The sequence below is a fragment of the Notolepis coatsorum genome (genome assembly GCF_963971535.1).
Source record: "Notolepis coatsorum genome assembly, chromosome: 16".
NCBI lineage: Eukaryota > Metazoa > Chordata > Actinopteri > Aulopiformes > Paralepididae > Notolepis > Notolepis coatsorum.
In genome coordinates this window covers 72,561,777-72,579,423 of record NC_140180.1, presented here as the reverse complement: position 1 = coordinate 72,579,423, position 17,647 = coordinate 72,561,777, and the positions used below count along the sequence as shown (strand labels likewise).

The 17,647-nt window shown below is 44.9% G+C and overlaps 1 protein-coding gene across 1 annotated transcript in view; it reads right to left on the bottom strand.

Annotated features, from left to right (window-relative positions):
* The window catches only part of LOC311243244 (connector enhancer of kinase suppressor of ras 2), a gene marked incomplete at both ends in the record, with an annotated part of 192,895 nt that overhangs the window by 105,603 nt on the left and 69,645 nt on the right, over nucleotides 1–17,647 (bottom strand). Inside the window, 3 exon segments of the mRNA XM_084332391.1 lie at nucleotides 11,799–11,840; nucleotides 13,680–13,767; nucleotides 15,482–15,684. Of these exon segments, the coding sequence (XP_084188517.1) occupies nucleotides 11,799–11,840; nucleotides 13,680–13,767; nucleotides 15,482–15,684 (333 nt within the window).

The window sequence follows — 17,647 nt, the reverse complement described above, 5'->3', positions numbered from 1 at the left end:
CTATTACTATAATACAATGCTAGAGACTGAAAAATGACATTTATAATGCATGGGACCTTTAAGTAGTTTTTTGCACAATTCTGCATGCAGTACTTCTAATGGGTGTTTTTCCCATTTGGGAAATCTTGGTTAGTTAATGGACCCCACACTTCACTGCCATATAATATTATTGGATTTATTACGGAATTTAGAATTTTGAGCCAGGTCCTAATTGGGATGTCAATTGGAATTTCCTTTTGATGGCATAAAAAGCCCTTCTTCCCTTCTCCTTCAATTAATTCACAGCCATATTGAAGTTTCCATTATGATTTATTTTCAATCCCAAATATGGGTAGCTTTTTGTGTTTTCTAATATGTGTGTGCCTAATTTAAATGTATTATGTGAACTCTGAGACTCGTGTCTCCTTTGAAAGATCATGACTTTAGTCTTCTTCATGTTTACGTTCAGAGACCATGTCTGGCAGAACTGGTGGAGGATGTCTAGGTTCTGTTGTAGACCCTCTTTAGTGGCTGACAGCAGAACCAGATCATCTGCGTACATCAGTAATTTTACATTGGTATCGTGCAGAGTCAGACCGGGTGCAGTAGAAAGTTCTAATAACTTTGCTAATTCATTTATATATATATTAAACAATGTTGGGCTTAAATTGCACCCCTGGCGGACTCCGCGACCCTGGGTGAAGACATTTTTTCTTTTATTTCCAATTCTAACAGCACATCTGTTTTTTGTGTACATGGATTTGATCAAGTCATATGTATTTCCTCCAACACCACTTTCTAGAATTTTGAAGAAAAGACCTTTGTGCCAAATTGAGTCAAAAGCTTTTTCAAAATCGACAAAGCAGGAATATATTTTGTTTTTGTTCTGTTTTACGTGAATGTCAATTAGGGTTTTAAGAGTGTATATATGGTCAGAGGTACGATAATTTGGTAAGAATCCGATTTGGCTTTTACTTAGAACGCTGTGTTCTGTAAGGAATTCTATGAGTCTGGTGTTGATGATACTACATAGAAGTTTGCCCAAATTACTCGTCACACAGATACCCCTATAGTTTTTTGGGTCATGTTTATCTCCACTCTTGAAAATTGTGGTTATGAGTCCTTCATTCCAGACATCAGGAAAATAGCCTAGATTTAGTGTCAAATTGAATAATTTTAAAATAGCCAATTGGAATTTTTCAGAGCTGTGTTTAATCATTTCATTTAATATGCCATCTGTACCACAGGCCTTTCTAGCTTTAAGGCACTGGAGTTTTGATTTCAGCTCTTGTTCTGTGATTGGGAAGTCTAGAGGGTTTTGATTATCCTTTATGATATTTTCCCATTTTTGTAATTTTTCACATATCTGGCTGGTTTCCGTTTTTGTATTCAGGGGTACAGTTGTAAAGAGTGATGTGAAGTGGTTTGTCCAAACATCCCCATCTTGGATAGCCATTTCTTCCGGCTTATCTTTATTCAATGAGTTCCAGTGGTCCCAGAAGGAGTTAGAGCTTAGAGAGTCCTCTATTTTGCACAATTGTTTATTTACGTGATTGTTCCTTTTAATTCTGATGGTCTTTTTGTAGTGTTTCAATGATTCACAGTATTGGAGGCGTAAGGTGTCATTTTGTGGGTTTATGTGTTTCTGGTTTGATATTTTTCTTAGCTGTGTTCTAAGAGCTTTACATTCTTTGTCAAACCATTGGTCCTTTTTAGTTTTTCTCTGTTTGTTACCTGATAATTTTAATTTGGACTTTGTTGCAGTTCTTTCAAATATATAATTTATGTGTTCTACAGCTAGGTTTACTCCTTCAACACTGTTAGAGTATGGCATGGCTAGGAACGTATCTAACAGTGATTGTGTCTCATCACTGGCGATGGCTCTCTGGTAGTCCTGCATGCTGTTCTGGGACCATCTGTAGTATTTGGGGATGTTGTATAGTTTACTGGGCTGTGTAGGGGGATTTTTGAGAGACTCAGTTCTTTTCATGTATGCAGTGATCTGACTGTGGTCGGAGAGTGGGGTCAGAGGTTTGACTGTGAATGAACTGAAGGATACTGGATCCAGATCTGTTATCATGTAATCTACTGTGCTGCTGCCAAGGGGTGAGCAGTAAGTGTACCTTCCTTGTGAGTCCCCTCTCACACGCCCATTGACAAGGTAGAGACTCAGTCCTCTACACAGCTGTAATAAATCCTTCCCATTTTTGTTTATGGAAGTGTCATGGTTATTTCTAGGGGACTGGTTTACATGGTTGCATATGGTGTGGTCAGATATGAAATTGTCTCCATGTGTACTGGTGAAATCAGGGTGGGTTCCCGTTCGGGCATTGAAGTCACCGCAAACAAGCACATGACCTTGACTTTGATAAAGACATATTTCTGATTCAAGGTTGGAGAAGATGTCGTCTGAGTAATATGGAGACCCAGTGGGTGGTACGTATATTCCACAGATAAATAGGTCTCTCTGAGAGGGGATTACTTCTTTATTTAGTTTTAACCAAATATGATTGTTCCCGGTTTTTAGAATCTGTATTGACTGGTGGAGTTGTGATTTGTACCAAATTATCAATCCCCCTGAGTCTCTGCCCTGACTAATATGTTTTGTTTTATTTGATGGCAAAATGACTTCTCTATAGTGAGGAGGGCAGTGTGTGTCTACATCTTCTCTGCACCATGTCTCAGTTAGGATTAAGAGGTCATTGTTTGTTATAGCCTGTAAAAAATCTGAGTCTCTACTCTTAAGGCCGTATGTTGAAGAGCAAAGACCCTGTATGTTCCAGCAACTGATGGCAAATGATTGCATTTTGTACAAAAATATATAAAGGTATAAAGGTTATAAGGTATAAGGGTATTCAATCAATGAAAAATATATATAAAGGTGTTCAAAGGTATAAAGGTTATAGGGTATAAAGGTATTCAGTCAATGGACGAACATCACAGAATAAATTTAACAACAACAAAGGCAACAGCAGGCAGTTGGCCTGCTTTTTCTTTTCTTTTTGGTCGACTGCTAGCTTGTAGTGAGAAGTTTACTGCATAGCGTGTATAACATTTGTTTGATCTCATTCAGCTCTGATGTGGGTGGGGGGGGGGGGGGCTGGTCAGGGCGGATGCATAGGTCATCTCCTGCGGCGGACGGTGAGGGGGTCGGCTGGGGGGACGTCTCCTCTCACTGGGTGGGTTGGAAGGGTGGGGTGTGGGCTGGGGGCGGTTGAGGGGTCGGCTGGGGGGATGTCTCCTCTCACTGGGTGGGGTGGAAAGGTGGGGTATAGGTGGGGCATAGGTTTGTGGGGTGACTCCTCGTGGGTATCTCATGGGCCTGTGCTTTCTCGGAGAGGCCGGTGTGTGACTGGGTCTGTTGGGGTTGCGTCCGAGGGCAGCATCCTTTAATGTTTTTGCAAATGTCCTCACTCCCGCGTTGTTTAGGTGTAGCCCATCATTATTAAAGTCCCATCTGCCGATGTTTGTGTGGTGGGCCAGGTGGACATTTTTGAGGGCAGCACAGTTTCTTGAGGTCTCCATGTTGATTTCGTGAATGATGTGTGGAGGGGTGTCCATCCTGGGGAGGAGGGTGGAGATGATTACTCTGGTGTGTGGGAACTCCCTGGAGGCCTTCTCAGCCACCCTGGCCATTGCTTCAGCAGTTCTATGCTGTAGATAGTGGAGGTCATTTGTGCCCGTGTGCACCACCATGTACTGGGGGCTCCCTAGAGTGTCCTGTCTGAGCAGCTCCATGGCGTGGCCTGTGTTCCGACAGCGCTTGGCTGTCACCTTGAGGCCCGGGAAGAGGCGTGCTGTGTCCAGGTATTTGCCATTGGAGTCCATGAGGAGGACTACCTGGGCTTTGGGCTGGGCTGGTCTGGTGGACTGGGGCCGTGGCTCGGGTGGAGGTTGGGCTGCTGGAAGGGGGTCTGAGTCCGAAGGTATGTCAGTGGGTGTCAGGCTGGGAGGGGTTAGTGGGGTCAGGGGGGGGGCGGTATATTCTGGTTTGGCAGTAGGGGGGGTGGGGTGGTGAGTGTTGGAGCAGAGGACCGCTTTTGATCGGGGGGGAATGTATGTATTCTTTCTTCTTGTCGTTGTAGCTTTACTTCCTCTATCTCACTGCGTAGAGACTCCTCCCGGCTGTTTGTATCTTCCTTCATGGCTTTCATCTGGGCCTGTAGGGTGTAGTTTTCCTGCTCTAGCTCCCGCATGGTTTCTGTGAGCTCCCTGACCCTCCTCTGGGTCTCCCTCAGCTCTGAAGTGGTCTCCTCCCCGTTCCTCTTCAGATGACGGAGCTCTTCTCCCAGCTGCTGAATGGTGCAGGGCTCAGTCAGCCTGGCCAGAGTCCTCTCTTTAAATTCAGTAAACTCCAGCTCCAGGAGAGATACGCTTTTTCTCAGCTGCTGGACCAGTTGGGAGGGTGTTGAAGGAGTGTGGATGGATGGGCTGACTGGTGCTCTTTGTACTGGCAGTGGCATCACTGGATTCACTGTGTGGTTGGAGGGAGTTGGAGTGGCACAGTCAGAAGGGCTAGTTGCTGGTTTTGACTCTGATATTTCTGTGTCTGTGTTCACCTTGTCCTCTTCTGTCTGTGTGTCCGCAGCATTGGTATTGGGCACTACTCTCTCCACTTCCGTTTTTATTTTTGGGAAAAGCTCTTGAAATATGTTGAGGTTTGCTTCATTTCCCTGTACTAATACAGTCCCTTTAACATAGTAAGAGATTGTTAGAACTGGGTTATCAGTGTCCAGGGTCTCATCATGGCATATAGTGTGCCGTCCTCCTCGTCCGATGCCTTCTTTCACAACATGGTCATAGTGGTTACAGATCACCTGTTTCCAGGAGTTAACATGTTCTGTGTGGAAGATGAGGTCATTCATCACCTTCTTCTCATTATAGACAGTGTAGTCAGCATACAGCTCCTCTGGGTGGGCCAACAGTGTCTCCTCCTTGTGTTTTTTCTTGTTTTTATTACTTGTGCAACTAGGAGGGTACTCAACTTCTCTGCTGCACAGCTCTGTGCAGCTTTGCCTGTTTTGGTCCTCCATGTCAACACACCAGGTAACACAAACTTAACTGACAGAGACTGTTGTTATTAGCCTTTTGTACAAAATACTATTTAGGGTTTAGCTGGCTGGCTAGCTGTCGTTAGCTAACGTTCTGTGGGCCAGTGTCAGTAGCTGGCTGGCTGATTTATTGTTGCTAATGTTCTGGGGGCTAACGGGCCTGCTAGCTATGTTGTGTTGAACCATACGGTCCCGTTAGCTCTTGTAGCTATGTTATGTTGAAGCAAACGGTCCCGCTCTCTCTCTCTGTCTCTCTCTGTCTCTCTGTCTCTCTCTCTCTCTCTCTCTCTCTCTCTCTCTCTCTCTCTCTCTCTCTCTCTCTCTCTCTCTCTCTCTCTCTCTCTCTCTCTCTGTCTCTCTCTCTCTCTCTCTCTTTCTCTCTCTCTCTGTCACTCTCTCTCTCTGCTTTTCATGCCGTCTCCCTATTTCACACATAAACCTCCCACACCTAACAGACTTAGTCATGCATAGCCTTTATAAGTCTGGCACCCAACGTTGGTGTGTGTGTGTGTGTGTGTGTGTGTGTGTGTGTGTGTGTGTGTGTGTGTGTGTGTGTGTGTGTGTGTGCGTGCGTGCGTGCGTGCGTGCGTGCGTGCGTGCGTGCGTGCGTGCGTGCGTGCGTGCGTGTGTGTGTATACAGGTACATATACTGTGCATGTCTGTGTGAGTGTACCCACTTAAATATTGTACAGTAATTTGTCAGCCGCAAAAGCGTCCCCAGTCATTGTTAGCTGTGTAGCAGTGAAGGTAAACAACACAGTTGTGTCTTTGCACATTTACATTTAGTCATTTAGATGAACGCTTTTATCCAAAACGACGTACAAGTTCTGTACGACAAGTCAGCAGGAAGGGTACAACTCTGGAAGCTAAGGGTAAGTAAGATTGTTCGTCAAGCAATGTTGAACATAAGTGCTACACTCTTGAGTGCATAGTAGTATAGACATTAGCATAGTAAAGTAATATAGGCAAGGTAGATTACTCAGTAGTGGATAACATCGGCGTATTTAGACCACTATCAGTGGGGCACCGGCCCCACTGTTGATCAGCTGTGCCCCAGTGATTGCCCCAGTGATTATTATTATTATAATTTTTTTTACTTCGCTTTGAAATATTATAGTGAAATATTTTGCATTTATCTTGTTGAAATCCTCCAACAGGCTCTTTTTTGTAAGTTGCCTGGTTTGCACACCCCTATGACAGCTAATACATGGTACATCCCATGGTGCTCAGCTGTCAGCAGGCAGCTGGCCTCGCGCAGTTCGCAGGTATCACACAGCTGCGTTGCATTCTGTCATGATGCACAGCTAAGAAAGTTAAAGCAAACGAAATTTGGGCATTCCAGCCCTCGTGGACAGACTACTACGGGTTTGTGTGTCAGAAGGACCGTGCTGTGTGTACTTATGTTGAAGGCTTGCCAAACAAAGAGACAATCAATCAAGGATAAAAGATATCCCCATGTCAGCTCGAAGTGTCGAGCGACGCATCAACAAAATGTCCGAAAATATCAGAGAACAGCAAACAGCTGGATTAAAAGATGCTCCGGTGTGCAGCTTAAAGGGACCGACCAACCAACTACTACCCCAGATAACGCTCAGTAAAGCAAAACAGTGCCAGGGATCTCAGGTAAGCAGCGGTTTATTTAACTTGAATGTCTTTCTCTCTCTCTCCCTCTCTCTCTCTCCTCTCTCTCTCTCTCCTCTCCTCTCTCTCTCTCTCCCTCTCCCTCTCCCTCTCCCTCTCCTCTCCTCTCCTCCCTCTCTCTCTCTCTCTCTCTCTCTCTCTCTCTCTCTCTCTCTCTCTCTCTCTCCTCTCTCTCTCCCTCTCCCTCCCCTCTCTCTATCTCTCTCCTCTCCTCTCCTCCTCTCTCTCTCTCTCTCTCTCTCTCTCTCTCTCTCTCTCTCTCTCTCTCATCTCTCTCTCTCTCTCTCTCTCTCTCTCTCTCTCTCTCTCTCTCCTCTCCTCTCCTCTCTCTCCCTCTCCTCTCCTCTCTCTCTCTCTCTCTCTCTCTCTCTCTCTCTCTCTCTCTCTCTCCCTCTCCTCTCCTCTCTCTCTCTCTCTCTCCTCTCCTCTCTCTCTCTGGCCTTGCTCCGGGGGAGGGATTGGAGGAGGGTGTGCCTCAGTTAAACCTTGCGACGACTGAGCTGTGTTCTGGTCATGTGACACTACACATATTTAATTGAGACCCTTTATTATTTCAAGTGGGATTATTTTTACTCAAAATGTGAGTATTACCAAGTCACCTTGTGTTCTTAAAACAATGACAATAAACATAGTTTTATTAGGCTGAAATAATGTGGTTGTGTACTTATTTTTTCTGTTAACTTATTATGGATTGAAAACTGAAAACCAAACAAAATGTGCTATATATAGCCTACCGTCTGCGTCAAATATGAAATAAAGGCATCTAAATGATACATCTTTTCTTTAAAAAAAACAAGCTCAATCAAAAGATTCTACATGACTTTAGGAAGAACAAAGGCAGAGGCTCTGGGCCCTATTCCCCGTACCTGGTTCCAACTAAGTCGATCAAGAGTCCCATTATCCAGATTCAATTAACCCGATGTTTGAAGCCGGGATTTTCCTGTTCCTCGAAGGTGGATTCAGTCTCGTTAACTCGAACCAGACTTGAGACCCAGGATAAGTGCGCGCGGCCACTTCAGTTGAAAAGCCAGCACGTATCGATAGCAGAGATCCTGATTTTCTAACGGCATTGATTGATTAATTGATTTAAAACTTTATTAACAGATTGCAGTACGGCTCAATCGCCTCGCCGACAAGTTAAATGCGTTATCTATAGGCTAATTTTAAGTCCCTCATTACCTCAATCAATCAGATTATATTTCTTTAAACTTGCCTGCTGGCAGTAGGTTTATGGATTGAATAATCAAATGAGATCTTGCTAGCGAAAATAATTAGTTAAACTGTTATACAGAATAAGGATACGGCTCTCTTACCCATTGATTGATGTATGGTGGATCTTTTAATTATCTGCACTGTGGTGTAACGGTTTATGCTTTTGACTTTCACGCAGACGGCCCGGGTTCGAATCCTAGTCTTTTCCTTCTTTTTGCAATGTAGGAATAATTCAATTTGGTGCACGTTGAGAGCTATATAAAGAATGACATCCTCAATGCATGTAGATTTATAATATTTTAACTTAAAACTAGGCTACTTTTGCGTATAATCATTAATATTATATTCCAAAAAAAATTATATTGGAAACGCGGGGTTTCGAACACCGGTCGCCCGGTTGCCAGAATTGAGCACTACCGCTGCGCCACTGTGCCAGACGGGATAGATTCATTGTTTATCCATTAATGAACGAGAGACCCGTGTTTAGAATATTTTTTTCTTTTGAATGAAGTTTTATCTCTTTATTCTCAAATGCATTAATGTGACGTCAACGGCTCATTCAATTTCTCAAATCCGTCAAACAGCGCATCTCATCAGACATTTCTTTTTATTTTAATTTTTTTTTTTATCTTTCTTCCCCTCCTTTTTCCCGATTTTTCTCCCATCCCACCCTTCCTGGTTGTTGCGTACTTTCCCCTACTGTTGGTCCGGGAGACCGGAGACTGTCACATGCTTTCCTCCGACGCATGTGCAGCCTGGGGCAGGCCAACCTGGCCGCGCAGGTTCTCACCGGGGAGAGTGTAGCGTGTGGGAGGCCACACTATCTCTCCTCAGTTCCAACCCTCGCTGAGCAGGCGCCCCGACCGAACTGTAGGGGTCGCTGTCCACAACGCCCAGGACCCACCCTTCAGCTTTCCCACCCCCTGATACAGCCAATTGTATCAGTGTGAGAGGCCAGCCAAGCTGATAGCAACGCCGGGAGCTGGATTCGAACAGGCGAATCCTAGTGTCTCCCGGTGTTGGTGACGAACGTAATCTCCGTGCGCCACCTGCCCCCCCTCATCAGACATTTTAATCCCAGTTACAATATCACACAAAATCCACAATCCACGCATAGACACTTCAATTTTATGCTTGAATGAAACACAATCCGGGCGCTCCGTTAAGCAAATCTACTGCGGAGAATATATGAAACTAATCAGAGCCAAACGGCCGATAGGTTTCATTCATTAAAAATATCCCCGCGGGATTCACATTTGCAATGCGCCGTTATTAAAATAACCACATGCAGCGTGTATCGCGACTCCGAGCGCCGTATATGACGTGCATTATTTTATTTAGGACAAAGTAAATCTATAGGCTCAATATGATTTATTATCAGCATTTAGTTATATTATTATACATTTCAAAAGCCCCCTCTAGGAAAACGAAGCACAGAAACGTAATTCAGAATGGTATAATGCAGATCCTAGACTGTGAGAATCATTTCAGGAAGCGAGCTGTCATTTCTTTGCGGGGGCGTGGCCATGGTTCATCCGGCTAACTGAAGTTAACCCTGCTCCCGACCAGGCTCAAACTTTTTGATCTGTTGTCATGGTGATTTGGACAATCGCGCGTCGGGGAATGGGAAGGTCCGGCTTAAGTCAGGCTTGACTGGAAATTATCCGGCTAACTCAGTTATCCAGGTACGGGGAACGGGGCCCTGGTCCTTGCTCCAAAGGCAGTGGGTGATGTTCTCAAGGCCTTAACGTCAGATAAACCCCTCCCATTCTCCATACAGATGGATGCATCTAACCTAACCCTAACCCTAAAACCGAAATAAAGTAAAAAAATTAAATAGTTACAAAATCTGCAAATTTTCGCCCAAAAACCGGGCAAAATCGGCAAAAAAAAATTTCATATCCCTTGGTGCCCCCCTGTGCCCCAGTACAGTGCTTGGTCTAGATACGCCCCTGGTGGATAATAGTAAAAGACGGTACGAAGGTTATTAATTTTTTCATTTCAGATATAGATTGAAATGGTGTGTTTTTGGTGTGTGGGTTTCGGCTGTCCTGACCGTGGTGTGCTTCGCTTTGATGACCTCCCAGGAGCTAGAATAGGAGTGAGTCTGAGGCGGCCAGAAGATGCAGAGTGTAGAGGGGTCTTGAGAGTGTGTAGTTAGAGACCATTGACCAGAGGTTGGAGGAAGCCGTTCCCCTTGTTGCACGGTAAGCCAGGTCAAGGAGTTTGAAGCGCATTTGTGCGGGAATGGGAAGCCAGTGCAGCTCTAAGAAGTGGGGTAACGTGAGCTAACTTTGGTAGAGATCAGGCTGCGTTCTGTATGAGTTGAAGTGGCGTGTTGGTGGTAGCCGGTAAACCAGCTAGCAGTGCATTGTAGTAGGTGAGGCGAGAGATGACTGTCAGCCCCTCGTCAGACGCTCGCTGCTCGCTACTGTTCTCTGACAGACATGAGAGCCCAGCTGGAGGTTTCCACCGGATTCCGCTTCTGTCAACTCACTCATAAGGCGAGTTGCGAAATGAAAAAGTTTATATAAATCTTTAAAAAAAAAGTTGTTGAGTGTTGTGTACGTTCACAATTTAAGAAAGTAGAGATTGTGTACTTTAGGGCAGTGGTCCTCCCAAGGAATTACCCCCCCCCCCCCCCCCCCACCCCCCTTCGACAGCAGACATGCTAACCTGTCTGCTTTACATTTTACATTTACATTTAGTCATTAAGCTGACACTTTTATCCAAAGCGACTTACAAGTTTTGTACAACAAGACAGCAGGAAGGGTACAACTCTATCAGCTGAGTAACAAGTCAAGTCAAGTCAAGTCAAGAGTTTTAATTGTCACGGCATACAGGTATACAATGAAATGCGGCTGGTCTTGTACAATGTTCATCAAAGTGTTGAGTGCTACAGACCACAGTTCCTAAAGTTACACACTTCACAATGATGTAGACAGTATATTCAGTTAAAAGATCCTACCCTTGTGCTGTTGTTATCCAAAGTGCTTGTCATCATAGCCACTCTGTCACTATGCAGTTAGTTCACCCCCTCCAAATAATCTAGTAAAAGTATTAATATTTTCTAATATCTGAGGATTACTATAGTAATTTACTTCATTTACGTTTTCCCATCCATAGAAACATATGAGAGTCTACATAAAGTAAAAAGGCTATTGTTATATTTGCTTATTACATGGCGTTTTCACATTCGCCGAAATGCTTGCTTGTGATTGGTCAATAGCGCGCGTCAGAGGTCAGTTATCAGACAATAATGACCGCTGTGGGACAATAATGACCGCTGTGCGGTCTGCAGTGCGGTCTAAGTAAGGCTGCAGCTACATTCAACTGTTAATTAATGGATAGAAAAGTGACTGAGGATATTATTATTATTATTATTTTTATTTTATTTTATTTTATTTTATTTTATTTTATTTTATTTTATTTTATTTTATTTTATTTTATTTTATTTTATTTTATTTTATTTTATTTTATTTTATTTTATTTTATTTTATTTTATTTTATTTTATTTTATTTTATTTTATTTTATTTTATTTTATATATTACTGTCTGTCAAAAAACAGACATAGACTGACAGACACAGTGGATCAATGTAGCCGCATAACGTTAAAGATCAAAGTAAGCGATCTACAGATGACAGTGTCATCTTGTGATGTCATGAGTTTATTAGTCATGGGGAAATCCCACATCACCATGGCACTTGGTCATATAAGGCACTTCTAAAGCATCCGCCAAACGCCATGTGTTAAACATGTTTCTCATTCTGAGGTTTTCAAAGTGGACGTGTGCGGTCGGTCATTCCAGGGATTTGTGTAAACGAAAAACCCACACACAGGGGAAACAATCCTGCTGAATGGAAGTCAATAAAAACCACAGAGGGAAGAGCTAGTATGAGGCGAGCTAACTTACCACGTGGAGGATTTTATTCTCTGTCTCGTAGACTGTACAGTCCTGTAGGGAACGGAAGAAAACAGGAAGAGAGAGAACATGAGATGGAGGGGGGGAAAACGTCAATGCAGGCGGCATCAGCAGACCTGCTCAAATAACCCCCGCCACCCAGAATACCACAGGAGGGAAGGAAATGAGAGATACGAGACGGAGAAAGGATGGACCCCCCGTTCCTTTTCTTTTTCACTCACGAACAATAGCACTCAGCAATGTCATTTCCATTCGGGTCGGTTTCTTGAATTGATTGGACCTACTCTTGACTGCGCTGCTTTAATCCCACGAGTCCAGCACTCACAAATCTGCCCCCCGCATACATCCCCCCCTATTTAACTGTGAGTGATTGTTACTCAACAATAGGTGATAGTTAATCTATTTCTGGGAAAGCAGCCCACGGAGAATACCAGATGTGCATGGGACCAGTTCATTCATCCTTTGGTGCCTTGGTACGACCAGCGCTGCCACTGTAGTCTCCCTCTCGCCATGCTTCCTGCCACACACTCAGCTGGCCCAGTGTGACCCTATGTCACCGCCCCTCCTCTCCTCTCCTCTCCTCTCCTCTCCTCTCCTCTCCTCTCCTCTCCTCTCCTCTCCTCTCCTCTCCTCTCCTCTCATTTCTTCTCCTCTCCTCTCCTCTCCTCTCCTCTCCTCTCCTCTCCTCTCCTCTCCTCTCCTCTCCTCTCCTCTCCTCTCCTCTCCTCTCCTCTCCTCTCCTCTCATTTATTCTCCTCTCCTCTCCTCTCCTCTCCTCTCCTCTCCTCTCCTCTCCTCTCCTCTCCTCTCCTCTCCTCTCCTCTCCTCTCCTCTCCTCTCCTCTCCTCTCCTCACCTCTCCGCTGGCCCAAGTAAAGGGGATCTGTGTTATCTACCAAGCCCCAGTGATCACTGTGGGCAGACTCACAAACACTCCTACACATACAGGGTTATAGAGTCCAACAGACAACCATGGTGTTCCGCTACAAACAATGGGATTGTCTATGTCTGTGTGTCTATGAGTGCATGTGCTGTGCACCGCTTGCACCTTCACATGTGTGAGATAGCATGTGTGTGTGTGTGTGTGTGTGTGTGTGTGTGTGTGTGTGTGTGTGTGTGTGTGTGTGTGTGTGTGTGTGTGTGTGTGTGTGTGTGTGTGTGTGTGTGTGTGTGTGTGTGTGTGTGTGTGTGTGTGTGTGTGTGTGTGTGTGTGTGTGTGTGTGTGTGTGTGTGTGTGTGTGTGTGTGTGTGTGTGTGTGTGTGTGTGTGTGTGTGTGTGTGTGTGTGTGTGTGTGTGTGTGTGTGTGTGTGTGTGTGTGTAGCAAATCCACACCACTCCGCGGAAGAAGTAAGCCAGAGGGAGTCGGGTGTGAGAGGAAGAGTGAGACTCACTACCCCTACAGTAGCGCTCTCCCTCTCCATCAGAGCCTGTGAGCCGGGCGGGGGTTGAGCTGGAGCAGAGAGTGAAAGAGCACATGGCCTGAGGCTGCTACCGAGAGCCGCTCCAACCCTCCGCCGCGCTGCACACCGCCTATGGCGCCAGGCATATGTTACACTCACCATAGAATCTACAGCATGAAGCCATGAGCCGGATCCATATTGATGAGCCCTTCCACCAATTAAAACCATGACCTTTAGGGTGCGGGGGGGGGATGAATATGCATGGACCGTGTGCGCAGGTGTGTATGAATGGCACCTCTGTGTATGTGTGTGTGTGTGTGTATGTGTGTGTGTGTGTGTGTGTGTGTGTGTGTGTGTGTGTGTGTGTGTGTGTGTGTGTGTGTGTGTGTGTGTGTGTGTGTGTGTGTGTGTGTGTGTGTGTGTGTGTGTGTGTGTGTGTGTGTGTGTGTGTGTGTGTGTGTGTGTACTATACCTGTTGTACAATGGTGGTTAACTCTAAGCAGAGTTGCACTATGTTGTTCTTCAGCAGAGAGTACTCCGTCACGCTGGCGAACGGAGACCTGCGAGACAACAGGAACAGACTCACACATTACATTACAGGGTGAATTAAAGTACCGTACGTCAACAACATATGTTTCCCGCTGTTGATCCCAAACGCAGGGATGAGGACAGAGAGAATACCTTTGTGCGCTTGCATTCTGTATACCTGTCAGACCATACTGTGATGTCAGCGGTTGCGCTCGTTGGAAGGAAAGAAACACGTTGATGATAGAAGTAAGTGTATAGGGAGGTGTAGTGGTTACGTCATTGGTGTTTCCCGCGCGGTCCACCCTCCTTGAAATTGCCATGTATTTCCAATGGACCCATTTCTAAATCGTCTCGTTTAAAACAAATAAAGCATGAACATTGGCATGGTGTACCTTTCTGTGTGTATCCATCTACAATCTATAGCTCAACATGAAAAAATTCGCAATTAATCGTAATAGTAGCAAAATAACAACGTTTATGTTTTCGTTCACTGAGGAACTACACTTCTTTGGCGCTGCTGACTGATGTCACCACAGCGTAGACTCCTGGCACTGAACGACAGGCTGGTAAGAGTAGTTTTTTTTTTTTTTGCGACAAATTAAACAGCCTTATAACTAACTTTATTTCAACCAAAAATGCTTAAACAATAATGTTAGTGATAGAAGGGAACTCATTTTGTGCAAAAATGGAAAGCTTGCCAATGTTCATGAGGCAGAATTATTAGCCGATAATACATTTTCCCAATGATAAATCCCTATACGGGTGGACCGCGCGGGAAACTAAAGTGACGTCAGACTACACCTCCCTATAGGCTGTAGGGGAGGATGTGCTCCTCTCTGAATGCTGGGCGAGGTGACACCAAACAAAAAGAGACACTACGAGATGAGTAACCAAAATAAAAAGAATGCCTTTTCATTATAGAGAGTGAACAATAGCATCCAATGTGTTCCAGCCCATAGGCGTAGTTTTATATAAGGACATAGAAAAGCGACGGAAACACAAAGTGTCCCTTCCAAAATAATTGCAAAGTGAAAACTGGAGTTTTAGTATTATAATTCACAACATCACAGTCTCGCGAAACAGAGCCTTTTTTATCTGTTTCGAAAGTATAGGTTGACCGCCACATCAAGAATCAGCAAGCTATCCTATTTTTATCTGCAATATCCAATCAACAGGTTAGGTTCTGCTCATCGCCCCTGCCGAAACCCTCCCACAGGAGATAACAACTGAGCAAAATGGAAGTGCCTGAACCGACACCGCTCAGGTGTTGGCCGTTCCAGGGAAGCCCTAAGCTGATGGGGTTATTTTACTGGCCCAACCACATGTGACTGTGGCACAGAACCTCAGACCATGGAGTACTTCCTTCGATGCCCTCTGTTAGGTGGACCTTGCAGAGCAAAGGACCTAGCACTCTACAACATCAAGGGACAGCAATGTACCAAGCACTGGCTGGATGTTATATAAGCTGAATAGCTTTGTATATGGATACGAAAAGAAGAACAGGTACGTTTTTTTGGACCTAATTTGCTATCAACTAATCACTTTGTAGATCACTGATCACCTTGTAGCTCCAAAAACTGTATTTACACTCAGTAAAGCGGTCTACCTGTCGAGCCAGGCCAAAGTGAGTGAGCGGTCTACCTGTCCAGCCAGGCCAAAGTGAGTGAGCGGTCTACCTGTCCAGCCAGGCCAAAGTGAGTGAGCGGTCTACCTGTCCAGCCAGGCCAAAGTGAGTGAGCGGTCTACCTGTCCAGCCAGGCCAGCAGGTTCTTGGCCGCCCCGATCAGATCCACCACGGAGGTGAGGAAGTCGTTGGGCAGCCTCCGCGAGGCCCGTCCGTCATAGTGCCCGCCCCTCCGCCGGCCCAGGATGAAGTTCTGGAGGTTCTTGGCCGAGGCGTTGAGCTTGTGGGACAGAGTCCGCAGGTTCTCCGTCTCCAGTCCATAGTTCTGGAGAAACACACGCGGAGAAAACATCGGAGGATTATGTATTCGTATGAGCAATACATAGGATAGAAGTACAGTAGATAGAAGATAGAAGTACAGTAGATAGAAACCTTATAGGGACTGCTACCTAATAATTTAATTGAGCAGTAACAGAGTAGGGGAGACACAGGAGAGAAGGTTCTTTATTGAGACAGTAGGAAGGCTGAAAGGGGGACAGAGTAGGGGAGACACAGGAGAGAAGGTTCTTTATTGAGAAAGTAGGAAGGCTGAAAGGGGGAAAGAGTAGGGGAGACACAGGAGAGAAGGTTCTTTATTGAGACAGTAGGAAGGCTGAAAGGGAGAAAGACATAATGGTAGTAAGTCATACTGGCCAGCAGCTTAACTAGTAAGAGTAGGTAAGGGTATGTACAGATGTACAGATACAGATATAGTATCTACATATATGTAACAAGGGTTATATGCAGTACAGACAGATGTGGATAGATATATATACGGTAAGAATATATATATATATATATATATATATATATATATATATATATATATCAATAAATATAGACCAGCAGGGAGACATGTGGTTTCAGGTAAGGGTCTTAAAAGGGCACTTCACCAAAAATCTTATTTTGCACATAATCTCAAGTTTTCAAGTTCAAGTTTCTTTATTATTTGTCATACAGAAATACAGAATACTTTGCATGAAATGTTTCTTTCTGTTTAGCTCCTGAGAGTGTGCTAGATAATAATAAGATAGTATAAATAAGTATATTAAGTAAAAAATAGAAAGTCAAGAAGTCAAGTAAACACAAGTGTAAACAACAATTGTTCAGTATACCTCTATATACAGTATGTACATCTGGTACAAAAATTGTGAGGTATAGCTTAGCTTGTGGTGCCACCTTGTGGTGGTGAGGTGCAATAAGGAATAAGGAAGAGATGGGCAATTATCTTACCAATAATATTAATATAAAGTGTAAAGTGTAAAAGTGTAAAGTGTGGTAAAGTGGGTGCTACAGTGTGTTGTTTATTTAAAGTGAGTGTGTGTGTGCTGTGGGTGTGTTGATGGCTTGTTATTGTTCATTGTTCAATCATTGTTCATTGAGCAATCATTGTTCATTGAGCATCCTGATGGCCTGGGGATAGAAGCTCCTTCTGAGTCTCTCTGTGCTTGCCATGAGACTCCGGTATCGCTTGCCTGACCGCAGCAGTTCAAAGAGGCAGTTGTTTGGGTGGCTGGAGTCTTTGATTATTCTCTTAGCCTTGCCCATGCACAACTTGTTGTAAATGCCTTGGAGAGTGGGAAGCCCCCCTCCAATTGTGCGTTCGGCTGAACGGGCCACTCTCTGTAGTCTGCTGTGGTCTTGTGCAGTGCTATTCCCAAACCAGGAGGTGATATTGCCAGTCAGGATGCTCTCTATTGTGCATGAGTAGAAGTTCTTAAGGATCTTCTGACTCACGTTGAACTTCCTTAAGCGCCTAAGGAAGTGGAGGTGTTGTCGTGCCTTCTTGATAACACTGTCAATGTGTGTGGTCCATGTCAAGTCCTCGGATATGTGGACTCCGAGGTACTTAAAACTGTTCACTCTCTCAACCGGTGCCCCGTCGTTGCTGAGGGGGCTGTAGTCCCTGACCCCCGACCTCCTAAAGTCCACAATCATCTCCTTTGTTTTGCTGACGTTCAGGGAGAGGCTGTTCTCTTGACACCATCCCGCTAGAACCTTAACCTCCTCCAGGTAGGCCCTCTCGTTGTTGGCAGAGATCAGGCCCACCACTACTGTGTCGTCAGCAAATTTGATGACTGTGGTGTTGTTCTGCTGTGCCACACAGTCATGTGTGTACAGGGAGTAGAGGAGGGGACTCAGGACACAGCCCTGGGGGGCCCCTATGTTGAGAGTGATGGATGAGGAGGTGCAGTTGCCTGCTCTCACCACCTGGGGTCTGCCTGTCAGGAAGTCCAAGACCCACTATC